The sequence below is a fragment of the Trichomycterus rosablanca genome, chromosome 2 (genome assembly GCF_030014385.1).
Source record: "Trichomycterus rosablanca isolate fTriRos1 chromosome 2, fTriRos1.hap1, whole genome shotgun sequence".
NCBI classification, from domain to species: Eukaryota; Metazoa; Chordata; class Actinopteri; order Siluriformes; family Trichomycteridae; genus Trichomycterus; species Trichomycterus rosablanca.
Genome location: NC_085989.1, coordinates 37,373,523 through 37,396,977, shown reverse-complemented (window position 1 = coordinate 37,396,977; position 23,455 = coordinate 37,373,523). Strand labels below are relative to the sequence as shown.

General features: G+C 39.8%; 1 protein-coding gene across 1 annotated transcript in view; it reads left to right on the top strand.

Annotated features, from left to right (window-relative positions):
- The window catches only part of slc39a4 (solute carrier family 39 member 4), an 83,817-nt gene extending 74,487 nt beyond the window's left edge, over nt 1–9,330 (top strand). Inside the window, exons 10-15 of the mRNA XM_062986284.1 lie at nt 374–529; nt 1,011–1,106; nt 2,637–2,694; nt 3,179–3,331; nt 5,252–5,439; nt 7,378–9,330. Of these exons, the coding sequence (XP_062842354.1) occupies nt 374–529; nt 1,011–1,106; nt 2,637–2,694; nt 3,179–3,331; nt 5,252–5,439; nt 7,378–7,506 (780 nt within the window). The 3' untranslated portion in view covers nt 7,507–9,330. The remainder of the gene's footprint in view (nt 1–373; nt 530–1,010; nt 1,107–2,636; nt 2,695–3,178; nt 3,332–5,251; nt 5,440–7,377) is intronic.
- The last annotated feature ends 14,125 nt before the right edge of the window (nt 9,331–23,455 follow it).

Below are 23,455 nucleotides of genomic sequence, written 5' to 3'. Positions count from 1 at the left end.
TGGGTGAGAGCAGATCCAATGCTGTCCAGAAGGGCGCTGAGCTGCTTCCCACTGTGGATGAATCAGTCACAGGGCCTTTGTGAGATTTCATGCCTCTTATTTCCCCTGGGTTGCCTCTTCCGGCAATAACGCCTCTGCAACTTCATCAGTTCTGATGCTTGTCATAAGAACAAAATAGGCAACCTGTCAAACAGTGTCAACAACATGAGTGAGAAATAACAGGATTAAAGCTGAAAAAGAGCTGCCTGTAATTGAACAGAATGCTGTAATTGCTTTACTGGGCTTTCGGGACCTGGGGGAAAAAACTGTTTTGGTTGAACGTAATTGCATCGTTGTGGTGGTGACTGTTGTCTGTGCGTGTTTGTGTGTATAGTTCTTGGGCCTACATGTGCATGAAGAAGATGGGAGTAGTTCACATGAATCTATCTATAAATGGCTGGTGCTTTTGGGAGGCATCTATTATTTTTACCTGATGGAAACCATATTCTCCATCATCACTCGCAAAGGCAGCCACTCTCATCACCATGAAGTAAGTTACTTTTAATAAATCTGCTAGATCAACTAAATCATCTCTTTAAAAACTCTGTGGATCCAGAATTATATTTCTGTATATGTACAGTTACAATTTCTGGAGAAGATGGAACATTTAGTAAAATACAACAAAAACAACAACTAGTGATTTGTTAATTCTCTAGTATCTTTAGTTAACTGACAAAAGTAGAAAGAAAACATTCCCAATGTTTGATCACTGATCAATTTTATTGTATTTTGTAAATATAAACACGTTTAAAACATTCAAACCTTCTTTTTATTGCATTTTACAGTAAATGTCCCACGTTTTCAAGAAATGGTGTGTGTATTTTATTAATTGCAAGTTCATTCATGAGGTTAATTTATGAAATAAATTGTAGAAATGTGCAGCCCATCACCCCAGAGACTTGGGTCAACCAAGATCATAAGAAGGAAAATTTGATAATTGTTTGCTGACTGTTTTTGTTTTGGTGGTTTAGGACGAAAAAGATCCACATCACTGTGACCATGGCAAAGTCCTGCAGATGTACCAGAGAGAAAAGAAAAACAAGCTGTCCATCTCACAAGCTGACCTGGTAGGACATTTACTTTGCACCCTTTAATTATGAGGAAATCTGAGAATGAGAAAATTGGACCCAGAGGGAGGGGAAAAACAAAAGGTATATTGACTTGATACTGGAATGTGAGGAATGTAAAAAAATAAATAAAAAAAAAACATATTGAGCACTGAGCATTGCTCTGAATGATTTGTGTTTATACCAACTTCAACCTGACCAGGGTGATGGTAGGTCCAGTCAGTAAACCTAGGACAGGGAGGTAATCCATTACAAGACAGACTTATCCATTCACTTAGTCGGTCTCTCACACCTAAGGGTATATATACACTGATCAGCAATAACATTAAAACCACCTCCTTGTTTCTACACTCACTGTCCATTTTATCAGCTCCACTTACCATATAGAAGCACTTTGTAGTTCTACAATTACTGACTGTAGTCCATCTGTTTCTTTGCATGCTTTGTTAGCCCTCTTTCATGCTGTTCTATAATGGTCAGGACCAATACAGAGCAGGTATTATTTGGGTGGTGGGTCATTCCCAGCACTGCAGTGACACTGACATGGTGGTGGTGTGTTAGTGTGTGTTGTGCTGGTATGAGTGGATAAGACACAGCAGCGCTGCTGGAGTTTACATTTACATTTTCGGCATTTAGCAGACGCTTTTTTCCAAAGCGACTTACAGTGTTGTGACAGTATACTGTCTAAGCAATTGAGGGTTAAGGGCCTTGCTCAAGGGCCCAACAGTGGCAAAGTGGCAGTGGTGAGGCTTGAACCGGCATCCTTCTGATTACTGGCCCAGCACCTTAACCACTAGGCTACAACTGCCCTAGTTTTAAACACCTCACTGTCACTGCTGGACTGAGAATAGTCCACCAACCAAAAACATCCAGCGAACAGCGCCCTGTGGGCAGCGTCCTGTGACCTCTGATGAAGGTCTAGAAGATGACCAACTCAAACAGCAGCAATAGATGAGCGACCGTCTCTGACTTTACATCTACAAGGTGGACCAACTAGGTAGGAGTGTCTAATAGAGTGGACAGTGAGTGAACACGGTATTTAAAAACTCCAGCAGAGCTGCTGTGTCTGATCCACTCATACCAGCACAATTATTATCTTATTCTTAGTTTCCCCCGGTCTCTGTGTGCGTTACCTATAGGTACTCTGCTTTCCTCTTACTCTACAAAAATGCCAGTGGGTAGATTGGCCACTCTACATCAGCCCTAGGTGGAAGTGAGGGTGTGTTTTTTATAGATAGGCATCACATCCAGGGTGAATTACCACCTCAAGTCCATCCTTTTCAGCAAAAGCTCTGAATTTACAGTAACCCTGACCACTATAAAGAAGTTAATGAAGTAAACAATGAATGAAATAAATCCAGTGTATTATCTCTTGTTTTCTAAAAGAAATGTTCGAATGCTTTGGCTTGTTCTGAAGTTACTCACAGTAATTACGCTTTGTGGGTACAAGACCTTTACCCCTGGCAGTAATCCTTCTGAGTGAACAACAGCATTGTCTCAGTGAGAAGTGTGGTTTTACTTTGCTTGCAGGTCGAAGGAGATAACAAAGCCAAGTCCTCAGAGGCAGAAACAGCACACAGAACAAGAGGTAAGCTCTGTCCCCACCACTGTGGTGTCATTCAGTCATACTGGAAACCTCTGTTTGCACATGATCAAATCGTAAATAACTTCACAATTACAAGGGTTCTTCAAAAAGATTCTGCACTTTTTAAACTCTATTAAGTACCAACTTTTTAATACCATCAGCAAAAAATGTTTTTGTTTAAGCGTGTATCATCATCACATGAAAATCTTCTTCCCCTTAAAGCTTCTTTGAGTGTCCAAAAAGGTGGAAATCAGATGGTGTTAAATCTGAACTATAAGCTCTCTCTCAGTCTCTCAGACACAACCAATTACTCCTCCAGCCCTCATCATTTCCAACCAAAATATAAAAGTGCGAAAACCTTTTGAAGATCCCATGAAGTATATCATTGCTCATGCTGTATAACTCAGACCGTAGAAATACTGTAGGACTGTACAAAAAAAAGAAATAAAACCGCGTACATAACTTTCTCTCTCTCTCTCCCATTTAGAGCAGCGCCTGCTTCCCTACATGATCACCATCGGAGATAGCATTCACAACTTTGCAGACGGCCTGGCCATGGGCGCCGCCTTTTCAGTCTCCTGGCGTTCTGGATTGGCTACATCGCTGGCTGTACTCTGCCACGAACTGCCACATGAGCTGGGTGAGCTGAGCACTAAACAGAGAGAAAAAAAACATGGGAAATACTGTGATAAGGCTGCACAATATAATAAATACAATCTCAAAAATGTTTCTTATAAACAAAACACATGGCAAATCTCCAAGGTTTTTGTGTGTTGTAATAAATCGTGGTATTTGCTATTAGAAAAGTACAAAATGTTAGAAAATGTTACAAAAAGGTTGAATGTTAATTGTCAGACAATAGGCCTCCTCAGTTTGTATTAATATAATTTTTTTTTTCATAAAAAATATACACCTCGGGGCCGCTCAGGTGGCACAGCGATAGAATACACTAGCGCACCAGAGCTGGAATTTCGAATACATCGTATCGAATCTCAGCTCTGCCATCCGGCTGGGCTGGGCTGCCACATGAACAACGATTGGCTGTTGTTCAGGGTGGGATGAGCCGGACCAGGGTTCCTCATAACTGGTGCAATTATGACCTCTGCTGGCTGATTGATGGCACCTGCACAGATTTAAGGAATAATGCTGATCAGGGTGTGATCAGTACACAAAGTTGATCCGCATATGAACTCGCCTTGTGCAGGTGAAAAAATGTAGTCGGTATCATGTGTCGGAGGGGGCGTGTGTCAGTTGCGAAGCTGGTCAGTCAGCAGTGAGGGTTGTATCGGTAGAGGTGAAGCATGGATTTTTGCATTTCCCCCAATTTAGTCATATCCAATTACTCGATTATATTTCATCTCTACTTCTGCAAACCTACACTCCTGACTGTAACTAATACACACCCACTCCGACACGTGTGCAGTAGCTGACCACTTCTTTTCACCTGCATGAGGTGGGTTCATATGGAGATTTGTAATACGCATGAAGAGTCATGCACCAATCTCCATTATCCTCTGTCTTTGTGCAGAGGCCATCGATCAGCCTGCAATTAGAGGTCGTAACTGCTGTAGGTACTAGGAATCCCTCCGGCATTCCCACCTGCAGACAAGCCAATCATTGGCTGTGTCCGAAATCGCATACTTCCATACTGAACAGTATACAAAAGCAGTATGCGAGAGCGGTTAGTGTGTCCGAATACATAGTATACATTAAAAAGTATGCAAAAAGTACCCGGATGACCTAATGCCTGGGCAGCCATTTTTGAGTATGCCAACGATGCACACTTACGGTCCGATAATCTATCCCATAATTCAACTGGAGCTGCAAAGTCATTCGTAGCGAAGAAGAAAGATGGCAGAATGTGAAGTAAGACAAACATTAAAAATGTTATAGTTAAGTACATCCCTGATTAACGTTATGAGTAACTTTGTGGAGAACGACAGAATTAATTTTGTCAGATTTTAAAATTATAGTTATAACTGTGGCGATGAGACATCATACATCATGTGACGTTGGTTAAGATAGAGGACGTAGTACGTACGAGGTTGCATGCATACTGCACACTTGCTTACTGAAAGAGTGTACTGCTGTACCGGCCGAGCAGTGCGCACTGCCTCGAATCTAGTATGTACTGATTAAGTATGCGATTTTAGACGCAGCCCTTGTCTGTATAGGTGCTCGGCTGTCAATGACAGAGCTGAAATTCAAATTCACGAGTTTGAAATGTCAGCACCGGTAGGCTAGCACGGGCCACCCGAGCGCCCAGGATTTATGTAAATATTAAAGTAAGTGTGTTGAGTATTTAGTGGAGCCTCTGAATTTTCCAGCAACGTAAGTACAAGTTTAGTGGACACTATTGGAGCCTTTTTGGGGAAATCAAAATCTGCTTATAGCACATGGTTTCAAAAGGATAGTTTTTTAAAAAGGCTTTTCCTTGAAAGGCTCTGAAAACCTTGTTAGGATACATAGCATTATGGATTAGGATAATGTAGGTAATGTGTACATGTATTTAAATTGTGCTAGTCCTAAAAATGTATTTTTATACCTTTGATGTGTGCAGGTGATTTTGCTGTGCTGTTGCACTGCGGCGTATCAGTGAAAAAAGCTCTGCTGTTGAATGTCGGCAGTGCCCTGACCTCCTTTATAGGACTCTACATTGCACTTTCTATCTCCACTGACACTGCAACACAACAGTGGATTGCAGCAATTACTGCTGGCCTTTTCCTCTACGTGGGACTTACAGATATGGTATGTACTCCATCTGTGGGTGTGGTGAAAAGATGTGGATACATCTCCTTATTACCGAGTCCAGAACTTTTACACATAACTTATTTTAAATATATGATATGCTTTTAGCTTTGTGGCAGCATTGTAATGGAAGGCCCTTTTCTGTTCCAGTATAACTGTGCCTGCCCATAGCCCTGACAACCCCACTAAACAGATTTTAAATAAATTGATGTATTGATTATACGCATTTAACCAAAAGAGCATTTGTATTTGTAGAAGATTTGTAGCAAGGCAAATATTTGTAGACAGACTCCAAAATCTTGTTGCCAAGATGTTGGTCTTTTGCAAACCTAATTTCTAAGACTGCTGTAATAAAATATTAATAAAAACAAAGTTGATTATTGATTACTCTACTCTGCTGATAAATTGTCTTATTTACACTCAGCAGAGGGAGCATGGAGGTACAAAATGTGTCGGTTCCTTTTTATTGACAGTCATCTGTGTCTCATAGAGCAGTGGTCCCGGTACCGGTTCGTGGGCTATTTATTACCAGGCCACACAGAAAGAATGAATAATTAGAGATCGCTAGAAAAGCAGTTTTCACTGCTTCTGTTTCAGGTGTTATTGTCTTATTGTCACACCTAGGTGGGAGCAGCGTCTCGTTGCAGTGAAAAAAGCTCATTTTACATCGTTTGTGAACAATATTATTAAATCCTCCCTTCCCCGCCGGTCCGTGAAATTATATCTTATATTAAACCGGTCCGTGGTGCAAAAAAGGTTGGGAAACGCTGTCACAGAGTGTTAATTTGCTCCAGGTGGAAGTGTTTCTACGTATCAGATCGGCTACATTTACTCACCATGAGCAATTGTTCCTTTACTGGTTCCCTTTAGAGGGTTGATGCTCAATGGTGGCTCGAGTAGCTTGCACAGTTGCATCCCAGTTTCTTTGTTTGAATTGCATGGAGTTCTTTCATTTCTGCTCATGGCTTTGCTATTCTTAGGCTTTTCAGGTTGGGGTTTGTGGTTTGTTCTTGTTCTGTGTTTATGTCAAGGGTTAGTAGATTGTTCATTCTTTAACCATTATATCCCTTCTCTTGTCTTGTGGTTGTTTAGCCACAGTATTGTTCTGCCTTGGTTAAACATCTTGCAATTGGGTTTTACCTCTTGTAACTTTAGGTGGTAGGTTGACTGTTGGAATTTTGCTTCTTGTTTTTGGTGTATTATACTGGGCTAAATGCTGCCAAATATTGAATAAACTGCGAAAAAAGAATAATCAGATTAATAGTCAGATTAATTGCTTATAAAAATAGTCACCAGTTGCTGGCCTACTAATTTCAACATAAGTGTGTTTAACAGTGGTTTTCAAAGATTCCAGAGATTTATTGTTTTTGGTAAAGCTCATTCCGATTGAGTTGTAAACAGTTTGTCCTTTTGTGTTATCCTTTGAAAATGCTTTTGAACTGTTGTACATCAACCTCTGCACAGTTTTAAAAGGGTGGGGCACCTTTACTACTTACACCTTTAATCTCATTAATTAGAACACCTGACCTTTCAGAGACTTTGTTAACCGTTCACCGTTTTTCAGCCTTGACTGTATTTAAGAAAAAAAGTAAAAGAAAACTTAGGCAGATTGTGTTATATAATATAATTGTGTTTTGGGTGAGGATAATACTTTAGGAATAATAATAACGAATAATAATTTAATTATATTTTATGAATAATGTAGAAACACAATGCAAAAGCTATATCCAAAATGATTACACACTATTTCTTGCACCTTAATATGGGGGTTCAAACATTGTGCAGTATAAAACGTCTTACATAAACAAGCATTGTGACTTAAATCATAAAACAATCTGTCACTTTTTCTTTCTTCTGTCTTTTATTTGCTTATACATTAATAGACTGAGTGTGCCAGACTCACTAACACACACTTTATCTGTTTGTTCTTATCTCTAGCTTCCCTCCATGATTCATGCGGACAGCAATAGACCGTGGCTGATGTTCCTACTGCAGAATCTAGGGTTGCTGACTGGTTGGGGCATCCTGCTGCTGCTTTCTGTTTATGAGGACCAAATAGGCATCTAAAAAAGAGGGTAAGCAGCTGGTAGCCTGCTTTTATTTTAGTATCGCTAACTCCAGATTTTACATTGTTTTAAAAACAATGAAATAATGTAAAAATTTGGTACTTGCCACTTGAATAGTGCCTTAAAGTTAAAAAATACTACCTGTAGTAGAATATTTTATGTAGAAAATTTACTTTAATGCCAATTAAAATAGTGTTTTAGTCAGGAAATATATACAAAACCTATTGTGCATTAAACTATACTGAACATTTGATGTTAAGACATTTGATGCATTTGCACTAATTGCTTTATTACCACTAAGGTTAGCTAGTACTGGATTATACTCGTACAGTCATATCCAATATTAGCGCAATAGATACTGTTTCAAAATATGGCCTTCATGGTGTACAGTGTTTAAAAATATCTTTTAGACACTGCAGTACCACATATACCAGCATAACACTCACTTAAGCCACTTAAGTCATGAAATTTTTACTAAAAAGGACAAAATGTGTCTTTTCTGATGATGTTTGGCACTCAAATGACATGATCCTAACAGAAGTCCAATAATTTCCATACTCAGGAAGAACAGCCTGGAATTTGCAATAAATACAGAAGGGGCCAAAATATGTGTACACCAGTGGCGATTTCTCTAAGACTGCAAGGGAAGCTCAGCTTCCCCTAAAATGTCAAAAATTAAATGGTCAAATATGTACAGTTGTGTAACATTTTATTGACTACAAATGCGTTAGAATATGTTCATCTTGAAGACTTACTTATCACAAATCGACTCAATTTTGTTAACTTAACTCGTACATTCCCGGAGCGTCAATGCATTTACCCGCAAACGCTGAGCGTCTCTGGGGGTCAATGGGGCTGTGGGCGGGTCTGGACGCTGAGCTTCTGCAAGATGATTGGAGGATCAGTCGAAAGGCTGAATCCCGTTTTGATTGACAGCTGTCGCTGGGAGCTTCAGTACCATCGCGGATTTTGCGAGTGAAGTCGGAAGACAAACTGCAACCCATTTCATGCCATTTTCTTGAAAACTAACAAAGGGGAGAATTTATACATTTATATATAAATAAATTGACAAATTTTATGATGTAAGCCGACAATGAGCTTCCCCTCTTTGAAAGACCAGCAGCTGCCACTGGTGTACACACTAATCGAAATACTGTAGCAAAGTGTATTAAGTTCACAGGTGACATATATTCATCTTTAGATGTCTATTTATAAAGTTTTATACAGGTTTTTCTTTAGTTAAAGTGTGTATACATATACATTGGACCCCTCTGTATGTAAGCAACAACAGTAATGTCTGCCTTTTAGACTATGCATTAAACATATTTAATTAAAAAAGATATTTATTTAAAAAAGCGGTTACTGAACAGTAAAAGCTAAAAAAAAAAATCTAATGTCTACTAATAAGCTACAGCTTCAGTAAATTTTAGTTTACTTGTTGACATTCTGTAATATGCAAAAAACTAATAATCTAACTGTTAATTACAGTCAACTTGAATAGTGGTGATAAGTGGTGGTCCTATAACAGTCCCTTACTATTTAAGCATACAGAATGTAGTCTACTTTAGGTAACTGTACACCTATAACTGACCATACCAGTGAACTGGGTTTATCTGATATAATGACCAGTGTGTGTGTGTGTGTATACACAGTACTTTAGTTTCTAAAGTATTTGTAGGATTTTTTTCCTATTTAAAATTAGTATTTTTGGTATAGTTATGATATTCTGCTGTTTTTAAGCTGACCTGTTTAGAATTGTGTAATAATAACGTTATGCCTTTTGTATGTATATAAGTGTAAGTGCTTTGTAAGACGATGAAAAAAAATAAACCATAACATGGTTTAAAGTGTCTTTATTTTTTCCTTTGCTCTAAATCCACTTCATGTTGTAAATTGTTAGTGTCCAAAAGCCAGGGTCTGTCATGGTATGGGGTGTGTCAGTGCCCTTGGCAAATGTCATTTACACTTCTGTGATGGCAGCATTAATGCAGAAAAGTACATTGAGATTTGAGAGCAACGTATGCTGCCTTGAAGACGTCATCTTTTCCAGGGATTGTCCATGCATTACATTACAAAGGCATGGCTGTGGAAGAAGAGGGTACGGGTACTGGACTGGCCTGCCTGCAGTCCAGACCTGTGCACAGTAGAGACTATGTCAACCCTATTATGTTGCACACCTTAAGATGGGTTATCTGGAAGCTCTAAATCTGCTTCAGGTTGTAAATCAGTGGCATGAACATGACACATAAAGGTTTTTGTTCTTTATTGGACTTTATTTCTAGTGATTCCTCGGTCATGTTCTGATTTACAAACAAACAAAACGTAGACGAACTTGTTCATCCACAGTTGTTCTAACTTTAGTTAGAAATGGTATGGTGCTTAATGATAAACATGGTGATTGTATTACACAAAGTATTTAACAGGCAACAGGAAGAATAACTGATTTCTTTAAAATTATGTCCTTGTCCTTTCAACTGACGAGTGAGATGTCTGATGGAAAGCCCTGCACTCAGTGTCACCAATTGTTTTAATGAATCTCTCACTGATTCAGTTTATCCTAAAGTGCCTCCACAACATTAACTCATTTATAACCAGTAAGCTAATCAGTTAATACAGTACAAAGACACAGTACTAACTTTAACAAGTACCTTTCTGTACACTAATTGTTAAGAAAAACATCAGTTATGAATGCTAATTATAACTGGTTTTTAACAATGAAGGTGCAGGAATAACTTATTCATTTACTTTATATGTTCATTTTCTCTAATGAAGGAGCTGAAAAGAAACAATAAAAGAACAAACATTTATTCATGTCATGTGACCAGATAATTGAACAGCCCTAGTCTAGGATGGAGGAACCATTATGTTGTACAATTTGAGAGAGGTGTTTGGGAGGTGACCTACCTCGACAGTCACAACCACAATTTTAACTTGGACACATACACCGATCAGCCATAACATTAAAACCACCTCCTTGTTTCTACACTCACTGTCCATTTTATCAGCTCCACTTACCATATAGAAGTATAGTTCTACATTTACTGACTGTAGTCCATCTGTTTCTCTACATATCTTTTTAGTCTGCTTTCACCCTGTTCTTTAATTGTCAGGACCACCACAGAGCAGGTATTATTTAGGTGGAGGATGATTCTCAGCACTGCAGTGACACTGACATGGTGGTGGTGTGTTAGTGTGTGTTGTGCTGGTATGAGTGGATCAGACACAGCAGCACTGCTGGAGTTTTTAAATACCGTGTCCACTCACTGTCCACTCCTAACTAGATGGTTCACCTTGTAGATGTAAAGTCCGAGACAATCACTCATCTATTGCTGCTGTTTGAGTTGTCATCTTCAAGACCTTCATCAGTGGTCACAGGACGCTGCCCATGGGACGCTGTTGGCTGGATATATTTTTAGTTGGTGGACTATTCTCAGTCCAGCAGTGCCAGTGAGGTGTTTAAAAACTCCATCAGTGCTGCTGTGTCTGATCCACTCATACCAGCACAACACACACTAACACACCACCACCATGTCAGTGTCACTGCAGTGCTAAGAATGATCCACCACCCAAATAATACCTGCTCGCTAGTGGTCCTGTGGGGGTCCTGACCATTGAAGAACAGCATGAAAGGGGACTAACAAAGCATGCAGAGAAACAGATGGACTACAGTCAGTAATTGTAGAACTACAAAGTGCTTCTATATGGTAAGTGGAGCTGATAAAATGGACAGTGAGTGTAGAAACAAGGAGGTGGTTTTAATGTTATGGCTGTTCGGTGTATAGTAGTGCAAACAAACTGAAACATATAATTAGTGTTTTTTTTTTATTTATTTAAAGAATAAATAGAACTAATTTTAACCAAACTAGACATTTGTTGTAGATTTTAACAGGGATCAGAATAAATGGGAGAAATATGCTAGAATATAAAATAAAAAAAGCATGACGCTTACTTGATATGGATTTAAAAGAACTTTTGCTTATTCTCCCTGTGTCTGTGTGGGTGTCTTTAATATAATCTGGTCTTATCCCACTCCCAAACACCAGCAGTAGCATTCTTTTCAGTAGCATTTAATTCTGTTCCTTATAGTCTTCAGTTAATAGCAATCTTCTAGTAAGTGCTTTACAGTTCCACTAGTAGTCAAAACCTACATTAAATGTTCTAAAAGATATGCTAATGAGTATTACAGTATGTCTCTGTTGAACCAGAGTAATGTTTAACAGCTTTAACAACTTAGTCTTCTTATGTAATGGCAGGCCGCCCTGACCACAATTACGCCCTTCATATCAGCAGTACTGCGTCAAAGTGAAGTAACACTAATAACCGTGCAAGTACTCGGGTCAAGCTGCTTGTACAAAGTTATACATTGAAAAAGTATTTCAGTTATATAAAACCTGAACCGATTATATAATTCATAGACTAATTTCCATGTCCTGTGTAAATTCATTTATCTTTACATCCTGCACTGGAAATGTTTTTGAGAAATGTGTGAGGAAACTCTCATAATCACCAGATGAACCGCCAATTTGAAAGTAACTGAACCCGGAAAGGCATATTTTATGTGCTATAAAAATGTATCAGTAGCTGACATAAGCACATGGACAATAGATTACTTTGGCAGACCTTTGTCAAGCACTATAATACAGAGTTACATTCACAATTGCAACTTAAAACCTTACTGTACAAAAAAAGAAGCCTCATGTTAACCATGTCCAGAAGCAGTGTTAAGTTCTCTGGACTCAGGGGCATCTGGGATGGACCATCATACAGTGGAAACATGTATTTTGGTCAGATGATTTAGTATTGAAAGGAATGGACGTCATGTGCTTTGGACCAAAGACAAAAAAGGATCATCCAGACTGTTATCAGCAACAAGTCCAAAAGCCAGGGTCTGTCATGGTATGGGGCTGTGTCAATGCCCTTGGCAAAGGTCATTTACATTAATGCTGAAAAGTGCATTGAGATCTTAGAGCAACATATCGTCGCTGTCCGATGAAAAACACGTATCTCTTCACCCTGACAGTAATGATGTAAACAAACCACAGATGGCAACATTTAGATACAATTCAGCACAGAAATAAAAATATATTTTTATCAGGTCATCAGTCCATTGGTTTTATATGTAAAATGGACTTACGTGTACAAATATAAATCATGTTTACAACCATGCAATTGAATAACCTGAATAAACTGTATAGATTTACATTTACATTTTCGGCATTTAGCAGACACTTTTATCCAAAGCGACTTACAGTTTTGTGACAGTATACAATTTAAGCAATTGAGGGTTAAGGGTCTTGCTCAAGGGCCCAACAGTGGCAACCTGGCAGAGGTGGGGCTTGAACCGACAACCTTCTGACGTCTATACATTTTTCAGCAAGACAATGCAAAACCACATGCTGCACACATTACAAAGGCATGGCTGCGGAAGAAGAGGGTACGGGTACTGGACTGGCCTGCCTGCAGTCCTGACCTGTGCCCAGTAGAGACTGTGTCAATCCCGTTATGTTGCACACCTTAACATGGGTTTGCTGGAAGAATGGGACAAAATAACACTCAATCACTTTATCGCTTGGTTTCCTCGGTGACAAAACGTCTTTTAAGTGTTGTGAGCAGGAATGGCAACATTACAAAGTGGTAAATGCTTTACGGTCCCAACTTTTTTTGGAACATGTTGCAGGCCTGAAATGAAGGAATTAATGAATATTAACAAATAAAATGAAGTTTACCAGACAAAACATTACATATCTTGTGTTTATACTGTCTCCAATTACATAATCCTTGATGTAAAAAAAATAATGATATAAGATATTAGGATTTTGACATCATGGATAATTAAATGTCCTACACTATGTAGATGCTAAGATCATTTTACTTTATCTCATCTGATTTCATCTCATCTAAAAGACATCCTTTATGTAATTATTTGCTCCTTTCCCCTACCATTATCTTTGGCTCTTCCTAGCAAGCACAAATTAACAAAGGTATACCATTATCACCAAGCAACTAAGACCTGTTGGATAACAAAGTTCAGTCTGACCAACAGACTGTAAATCTTATCAGCAGCTGTAAAGACCTAGTGTGATTCAGCAAAATCAGCGGCTCATCTGTGAGAAGAGATAAGAGTAACGGAATATCTAACGCCTTCAAATCAGCAGGATGATGGCACATTGTGCTGCAGTAGATGGTTTACCCTGAGTAACTGTGTTATAGGTAAACCTTATAGAAGAAGCCTTTATTTATCATATATACTGTACATATACACGTGTACAGTACAATGAAATTCTTTTTCCGCATATTCCAGCTTGTTTGGAAGCTGGGGTCAGAGCGCAGGGTCACCCATTGTACAGCACCCCTGAAGCAGACAAGGTTAAGAGCCTTGCTCAAGGACCCAACAGTGGCTGCATAGCAGAGGTTGGATTAAAACCGACAATCTTCCGATAGCCCAAAACTCTACCCACTAGACTACCACTGTTCCACTGTATACTGTCATCCACCATATACACTGATCAGGCATTGGTCCCCCTTTTGCTGCCTCATATGCAACAAACTGTGATGCACTGTGTATTCTGACACCTTTCTATCAAAACCAGCATTAACTTCTTCAGCAATTTGAGCTACAGTAACTCGTCTGTTGGATCGGACCACACAGGCCAGCCTTCACTCCCCATGTTCATCAATGAGCCTTGGCCGCCCATGACCCTGGAAAGGCATATTTTATGTGCTATAAAAATGTATCAGTAGCTGACATAAGCACATGGACAATAGATTACTTTGGCAGACCTTTGTCAAGCACTATAATACAGAGTTACATTCACAATTGCAACTTAAAACCTTACTGTACAAAAAAAGAAGCCTCATGTTAACCATGTCCAGAAGCAGTGTTAAGTTCTCTGGACTCAGAGGCATCTGGGATGGACCATCATACAGTGGAAACATGTATTTTGGTCAGATGATTTAGTATTGAAAGGAATGGACGTCATGTGCTTTGGACCAAAGACAAAAAGGACCAGCAACAAGTCTAAAAAGTCCCATGACCCTGTCGCCGGTTTACCACTGTTCCTTCCTTGGACCACTTTTGATAGATACTGACCACTGCAGACCGGGAACACCCCACAAGAGCTGCAGTTTTGGAGATGCTCTGACCCAGTCATCTAGCCATCACAATTCGACCCTTGTCAAACTTGCTGAAGTCCTTATCCATTTTTCCTGCTTCTAACACATCAACTTTGAGGATAAAATGTTCACTTGCTGCCTAATATATCCCACCCACTAACAGGTGCCGTGATGAAGAGATAATCAGTGTTATTCACTTCACCTGTCAGTGGTCATAATGTTATGTACTGGCCATCATATACATATTTAGCTTTTTAATTCATGTAAAGCATTTTAAAGTTATTCAGCTGGGTTGAAGTCAGGGCTCTGTGAAGACAATAAGAATTTCTTTATACCAAACTCATCAAACCATGTCTTTATAGACATTGCCTTGTGTACAGGGGCACAGTCATGCTGAAACAAGAAAGGACCTTCCCAAACTGTAGCCACAAAGTTGGATTTAGATAATTGTCTAAAATGCCTTTGTGTGTGATACCATCAACATTAAGCATAACCATTGGCAGGAACCAAGATCCATAGTCCAAACCCTGACAGTCAGTTCCAGACATCCTATATGAACCTTTTTAAGATTAGAACTATGCATTTTGGTGGGTGACATTCTTCTGAAATGTGCCGCTGACAGCTTTGTCCTTTAGACTGCTAAATAGTAAAAGCATAATTCATTGTTTCGGAGAATGTTTTCACTGCTCCAAAGTCGAGTAGCAGCAACAGTCCAGCTGACACCTGGCATTGTAAATAGTTATTTAGGGTTTGTGTGTAGCTACTCGACTTGGAAACCAATTTTATGATATTTTAGAAACATTTTCTTCTTGTTCTGATGTAGGATAAGATATAAAAACATATGATAGGATAGGTCAGGGTTTTTCTGCACTTTTTGGAGGACTGTTGTTTTGTTTTAATATGTACTTGTTTATAGCTAAACTGACAATAAAGCCTCTCATGAACTCATGAACTCTTGAAACCCAAGGAATTAAATAAAAGAATTTTAACAGGTACATAAACATGAAATGAACTTGTATATGAACGCCTCCTTGTGGAGGCTTTACACTACATATTGTAAACCACAGTAGGACCAGATTGCCACCATTTTCATTAATTAAGTATATTTTGTTTTCTGATTGTTTTTTCATTTTATTTTATTTTGTATTATACATTTTCTCCCCTTTTTCTCCCTTTTAGCATGTCCAATTGCCCGATTGCGTCATGCTTCCTCTCCACCAATGCCGATCCCCGCTCTGATTGAGGAGAACGAAGCTAACCCACGCCCCCTTCGACACGTGGGCAGCAGTCGTATGCATTTTGTCACCTACACTTTGACGAGTGCAGTGCAGCTCAGCGTTGTGTACGGAGAGACACACCCTAAGAGCACTCTTTTTCTCATCTCTGTGCAGGTGCCACCAATCAGCCAGCAGAGGTCGTAATTGCACCAGTCATGAGAGAGAGACCCCATCCGGCTTAGTCCCGTCCATCTGAACAACAGGCCAATCGTTATTTATGTGGCTGCTCAGCCTCAGCCAACAGGCTGAGCTGAGATTCGATATGATGTATTCGAGATCCCAGCTCTGGTTCCAGCGTGTGTTTTTACCTCTGCGCCACCTGAGCAGCCTTCTCTTCTTTTTCCCCCTTTTAGCATGTCCAATTGCCCGATTAGGCCATGCTTTCTCTCCACCAATGCCGATCCCCGCTCTGATTGAGGAGAACTAAGCTAACCCACGCCCCCTCCGACACGTGGCAGCAGTCGTATGCATTTTGTCACCTACACGTTGACGAGTGCAATGCCGATCAGCACTGTGTACGGAGAGACACACCCTGACAGCACTCTTTTCCCGTCTCTGTGCAGGCACCATCAATCAGCTAAGAGAGGTCGCAATTGCATTAGTTAAGTATATCCGGCTTTTTTAATATCCCACCCTTATCTGAACAACAGGCCAATCATTGTTTATGTGGCTGCTCAGCCCAGCCGGCAGGCAGAGCCAAGAATCGATACGATGTAATGAGATCCCAGCTCTGTTTTTACCACTGCGCCACCTGAGCGGCTTGTGATTGGTTTTGTGAAAATCATGGACAAAATGTGAGTCGCTTGATAAAAAGTTTGAAAAACCAGGGGATAGGCAGCTCTGATCTGTGAGTTTGCATGGCCTACTACCTCTTAGATGCTTTTATTTCACAGTTAACAGCGCTAACAGCGCTAACAGTATAGATCCACCATGGCAGAATTTTTTTAAATGGACTTGTGACAAAGGTGGCATCCTATTATAGTGACTCATGTAAAGTCACTGAGCTCTTTATTACCACCTGTTATATTAACCACCTGTTATATTCAGTTTTTGGATGCTGAATTTGAAGGTTAATGTGCTTGATTTTATACACCCCTTAGCAATAAGTGAGGCTGAAACACCTGAATTCAAAAATTAGGAAGGTGTCCACATACTTTTGATCTCGTTATGTATATTCTGTTAACGCTAATACTCACTTAAGCTTCCTAAAATTTTAAGAAACAGGCATGGGAAAAGGTGGTCGAGATCCATTCGGCTCTCAGAACAAGGACTGTTCAGCTGAATTGTGGACCTCAGCAAGAACACACATCACTCCTGCAAAAAGCGAATCAAGTCCAACAAGTTATATAATAGACACTGTAAAAGAATGATATAATAATTCAGTTTCACCTTTAGTGCAGGGCAGTACAGACACTACCAAAGAAGTATGGCCTTTATTGTGCTATAATAACAGGTGATAACGTGCACCCAGCAACCTCATATAGTATAAAAACAACAATGTTGTCCTCAAAGAACTGCTATTAACTCGCACCTAGAGCTGTAACTAGCGCTTCGGGACTGGTTTCCTGCCTGCCCAATAATAACTTTATTGTGAAAAGTAAAGTACCCCAATTCTGTGGCCTTTAAAATGGCCATTAAGTGGAAAAGGGACATTGCAGACAACTGTTCAACCCTGCTGCTTGGGTCTGTGCTAATAACCAAAAGGTTAAGACCAAATTCAAAGAGCCACTTTGAATGCTTTAATGAGGGCTGCTAACCCTTAGCTGTCCACATTTGTTTGGAATAGAAATTTAGCAGTGTCAAAAAAATTATTGGAGCTACAGATCACACCAAAAGCTCTATTTCTATTTCTAAGGGAGGAAAAGAACAACCAGTGTACCAGCAAAAGCTTTACATAAATCTTTATATTGTTCAGTTATAGGTTCATGAGCAAAATGATATTAATGTAAAACACGACAGCAACACCACTGCTGCGCAAAAACGTTGTTGCATATTACAAATTTGCAAAAGACCACCTGAATCAATGGAGAAAACCAAAATGACACACCAAAGCCTCTTACAAATGGTGAAACATAATAAACATTTGCTTTGGGATAGATTTGGTTCTTCATTGTCTGGAGAAAACAATGCATTTAAAAATGATCAACGAATTGCAAGGATCATTTTAGTAGTATACTACATCAATAGATCAGTAATAGGGCATTTGAATAGAGAGGCAGTCTATTACACCAGCCCATCACCACAGAGACCTGGGTTTAAGTCTCAGCTGTGCCACCAACCTTTTCAGACCCTCTAATAAAACAGTTGATTCCGTGAAAGAGGGTGAGGTGGCGTATCACCTGTCTGCTGCTACATCAGTTCAAGGCCTCAGTACATGCAGCAGAGGAATACTTGGAGTATACCATGGTCCATCATCCATGATACAGCTCTTTGATGATGTTAAACCACTGTTGCCCTTAACACTTATGGAATGGGGCATGTTCTAGTCTTAGAGCCTAGCATCAACCAGCATACACCGACTAGGCATAACATTATGACCACTGACAGGTAAAGTGAATAACACTGATTATCTCTTCATCACGGCACCTGTTAGTGGGTGGAATATATTACACAGAAAGAAAACATTTTATCCTCAAAGTTGATGTGTTAGAAGCAGGAAAAATGGGCGAGCGTAAGGATTTGAGCGAGTTTGACCAAATTGTGGTGGCTAGACGACTGGGTCAGAGCATCTTCAAAACTGTAGCTCTTGTGGGGTGTTCCCGGTCTGCAGTGGTTAGTATCTATCAAAAGTGGTCCAAGGAAGAAACAGTGGTAAACCGGCGACAGGGTCATTGGTGGCCAAGGCTCATTGATGCACGTGGGGAGCGATCTAACAGACGAGCTACTGTAGCTCAAATTGCTGAAGAAGTTAATGCTGGTTCTGATAGAAAGTTGCAGTTGCAGGGCTGTTTTGGCAGCAAAAAGGGGGCCAACACAATATTAGGAAGGTGGTCATAATGTTATGCCTCATCGCTGTAGCTGTTGTGCATTAATTGGACGTTAACAATGCAATAAGACAGTGGAAGATTGGACAGTGGAAGCCAAAAGTCAAGTCAAATGTATTTTTACAAAAGACATTGTCCAAAGCAACTTTACAGAATCTAGGACCGACAACCAAAAATCCTTGTTGAGCAAGCCAAGAGCGACAATGGCAAGGAAAAACTCGCTTAAAATCATAGGAAGAAATCTTGAGAGGAACCAGACTCATCAGGGACCCCAATCCTCCTTCGGTAACTTGGAGAATAAGTCTTAGAGGACAAGTAAAAATGCTTATTTTTGCTTCTTTTTTAATTCAAATTACATAGAAAAACACTACTAAACAAAAAGTTACATATTTGAAAAATTTACATTAGTATTTGGTATGCCCTCCTTTTGCAGCAATGACAGCATGCACTTGAGTTGGCATGGACTTTTGATCCATGTTATCCCAGCATGCACAATATTCCAAAGATCATCTTGTATTTTTATTGAACACTTGACTTTATATCTTCAAGTGTCCCCATAAATGCTCAAGAGGTTTGGGTTAGGTCACTGTGGAGAAAAATGTGATCGTCTTTGGTCTTCGATAGTTGTTGCAAAACTTTATTTAGTTTATTTATAATATGCATAAATAGAGATGTAGTGTGAAAGATCTTGTCTGACATCTAGTAAAAATATTGTCAGTGGTTTCTAAAATTTTACAAAATGTTAATATTAAAACCAGAAAAACATACAAAGACAAGACTGCAAATATTTTAGGTCTTTTACCATCCACCAAACATAATATTGTGAAAAGTATCAGTCTGTATCTGTAAGGCAAAGAAACCACTGTTGAATGTGCCCTCATATGGCATTGCATGAATCCTCATGCTGTGACAAACATAGCTACATGGGTTATAAAGTACTTATAAAACACGTCAAAACTTAACACTGCCGATCACTGCATCAACCTGAAACTACTACACAAAGAGAAAACCATGTCAGTTCTATGCAGAAACACCACAGAGTTCCCTGTGCTTAAGCTCATCTCAGATGGATTAAAAGACAACGTGTGCTGTGGTCAGGTGTGTCCATGTCTCAGCCTGTTTTGGGGAAAAAGAGACACTGAATCTTCTGTGCTGAAGATGAAAAGGACCATCCAGACTATTATGAGCAAAATGTACAAAAGCCAAACTCTGTCATTGTTTAGGGGTGCATCATTGCACACAGCATGAGTAACATGTATATGTGTGAAGGTACCACTGATGAAAAGGTGCATACTGGGATTTTAGAAACACACACGCTGCAATCAAGGCAATATCTTTTCCCAAGAAGTCCATGGTTATTTTACTAAGACAATGCCAGACCTTAATCACAGACAAGCGTGGCTCAGTGGGTAGCACTGTCACCTCACAGCAAGAAGGTCCTGGGTTCGATCACCAGGTGGGGCAATCTGGGTCCTTTCTTTGTGGAGGTTGCATGTTCTTCCGGTGTCTGTGTGGGTTTTCATCCGGGAGCTCCAGTTTCCTCCCACAGACCAAAGACATACAGTGTATCACAAAAGTGAGTACACCCCTCACATTTCTGCAGATATTTAAGTATATCTTTTCATGGGACAACACTGACAAAATGACACTTTGACACAATGAAAAGTAGTCTGTGTGCAGCTTATATAACAGTGTAAATTTATTCTTCCCTCAAAATAACTCAATATACAGCCATTAATGTCTAAACCACCGGCAACAAAAGTGAGTACACCCCTAAGAGACTACACACCTAAATGTCCAAATTGAGCACTGCTTGTCATTTTCCCTCCAAAATGTCATGTGACTCGTTAGTGTTACTAGGTCTCAGGTGTGCATAGGGAGCAGGTGTGTTCAATTTAGTAGTACAGCTCTCACACTCTCTCATACTGGTCACTGAAAGTTCCACCATGGCACCTCATGGCAAAGAACTCTCTGAGGATCTTAAAAGACGAATTGTTGCGCTACATGAAGATGGCCAAGGCTACAAGAAGATTGCCAACACCCTGAAACTGAGCTGCAGCACAGTGGCCAAGATCATCCAGCATTTTAAAAGAGCAGGGTCCACTCAGAACAGACCTCGCGTTGGTCGTCCAAAGAAGCTGAGTGCACATGCTCAGCTTCACATCCAACTGCTGTCTTTGAAAGATAGGCGCAGGAGTGCTGTCAGCATTGCTGCAGAGATTGAAAAGGTGGGGGGTCAGCCTGTCAGTGCTCAGACCATATGCCGCACACTACATCAAATTGGTCTGCATGGCTGTCACCCCAGAAGGAAGCCTCTTCTGAAGTCTCTACACAAGAAAGCCCGCAAACAGTTTGCTGAAGACATGTCAACAAAGGACATGGATTACTGGAACCATGTCCTATGGTCTGATGAGACCAAGATTAATTTGTTTGGTTCAGATGGTCTCAAGCATGTGTGGCGGCAATCAGGTGAGGAGTACAAAGATAAGTGTGTCATGCCTACAGTCAAGCATGGTGGTGGGAATGCCATGGTCTGGGGCTGCATGAGTGCAGCAGGTGTTGGGGAGTTACATTTCATTGAGGGACACATGAACTCCAATATGTACTGTGAAATACTGAAGCAGAGCATGATCCCCTCCCTCCGGAAACTGGGTCGCAGGGCAGTGTTCCAGCATGATAATGACCCCAAACACACCTCTAAGACAACCACTGCTTTATTGAAGAGGCTGAGGGTAAAGGTGATGGACTGGCCAAGCATGTCTCCAGACCTAAACCCAATAGAACATCTTTGGGGCATCCTCAAGCGGAAGGTGGAGGAGCGCAAACTCTCGAATATCCGCCAGCTCCGTGATGTCGTCATGGAGGAGTGGAAAAGCATTCCAGTGGCAACCTGTGAAGCTCTGGTAAACTCCATGCCCAGGAGAGTTAAGGCAGTTCTGGGAAATAATGGTGGCCACACAAAATATTGACACTTCAGGAACTTTCACTAAGGGGTGTACTCACTTTTGTTGCCGGTGCTTTAGACATTAATGGCTGTATATTGAGTTATTTTGAGGGAAGAATAAATTTACACTGTTATATAAGCTGCACACAGACTACTTTTCATTGTGTCAAAGTGTCATTTTGTCAGTGTTGTCCCATGAAAAGATATACTTAAATATCTGCAAAAATGTGAGGGGTGTACTCACTTTTGTGATACACTGTACAAGTGAGATGAATTGGAGATACTAAATTGTCCATGACTGTGTTTGTCATTAAACTTGTGAAATGATGAGTAACTACAGTTTCTGTCATGAGTGTAACTAAAGTGAAAAACATTTGATTAAAATCCTAATAAATAAATATTCACAGACAGAGTGTGCGTGTGTCTGCCTGCAGTCCAGACCTGTCTCCTATTATAAATGTATTGCTCGTCATGATGAGAAGAATCAGACTGGACAGTTGAGCAGGTGAAGATTTGTATCAAAAAATACATTCCACTTGAAAAACTACAATTAATGTCTTCAGTTACTAAATCTCTTGTCAGTTGAGCAATGGCTTAAGAGGAGGTAGTTTGTCTTCCTGTTTTACTACATTTTACAAAATGTACTACTGTTTGCAAAAATGAGGTTTGGATTGTAAAAATTAAGAGAATTTATTTCTTTAACATCTCTACATGCATGGCAACCATTTAATTCCAACACACACACCAATCATTCCACTTAATGAGGTACTGATTAAATGATTACCTGAAGCTAATCTTATTTAGCAAGGAAAATGTACCACTGTGTCATCACTATTCTCTTACAATAGAACCTGCTGGGTGGCAAAAGCACTGCTAGTAGTACCTGAAAAGTAACTGGAATCAAAAAACAACTATTGACCATGCCAAAAAAAAGGTTTTGCGTGTGAAAAAATGGGTTCAATTAACCCTAGTTAATTAGCTGACCCTTAGTGACAAACTAAATACAGTGAGCATCAGGTTGCTTTTATCCATAAATTTTCTAATGTCTAAAACTGCCAGAAATAGGGTTTGTATCCCTATCTCCAGACACACACACAAACGAGACTACTTAGAATACTTATAATGATTATCCAAAATATTAGGACCACTCACCAAAAATGTGCATCGTAGAAAAGCCTATTTCGTAACAATTGTGCATGTTACTGATGGCAGCATATAAGGTAACACATATTGAATGCATACAGATATGCATAAACATCCGAGTAACTTTGATATGGGCTAATTAATTATGGCCAATTAAGGGGGTTGATGGATTTCCAAAACAACAAGGGGTGCTTGCTTAAAGGTTACTCTGACATGTTACAAGTTGCCTGTTTCATCATCAGCACTGCCATTCTAGAAGCATGTTTGCTTTCTATGTACAACACTGTTGAGTCAGGCACTGCTGTGCAACACTGCTCTCTTGTGCAAAGGTTGTGTTATTGCTTAGAAAAGAAAAAAAGCAACATATGTGGGCTTGAGCCAAAGGTTAAGACAAACATGAACAGAAAAGGAGACTGATATTAAAGCTGTTATGAGAAATTAAATTTTAAATGTTTAAATTTTTAGTGAATTAACTCACAATAAAAAATT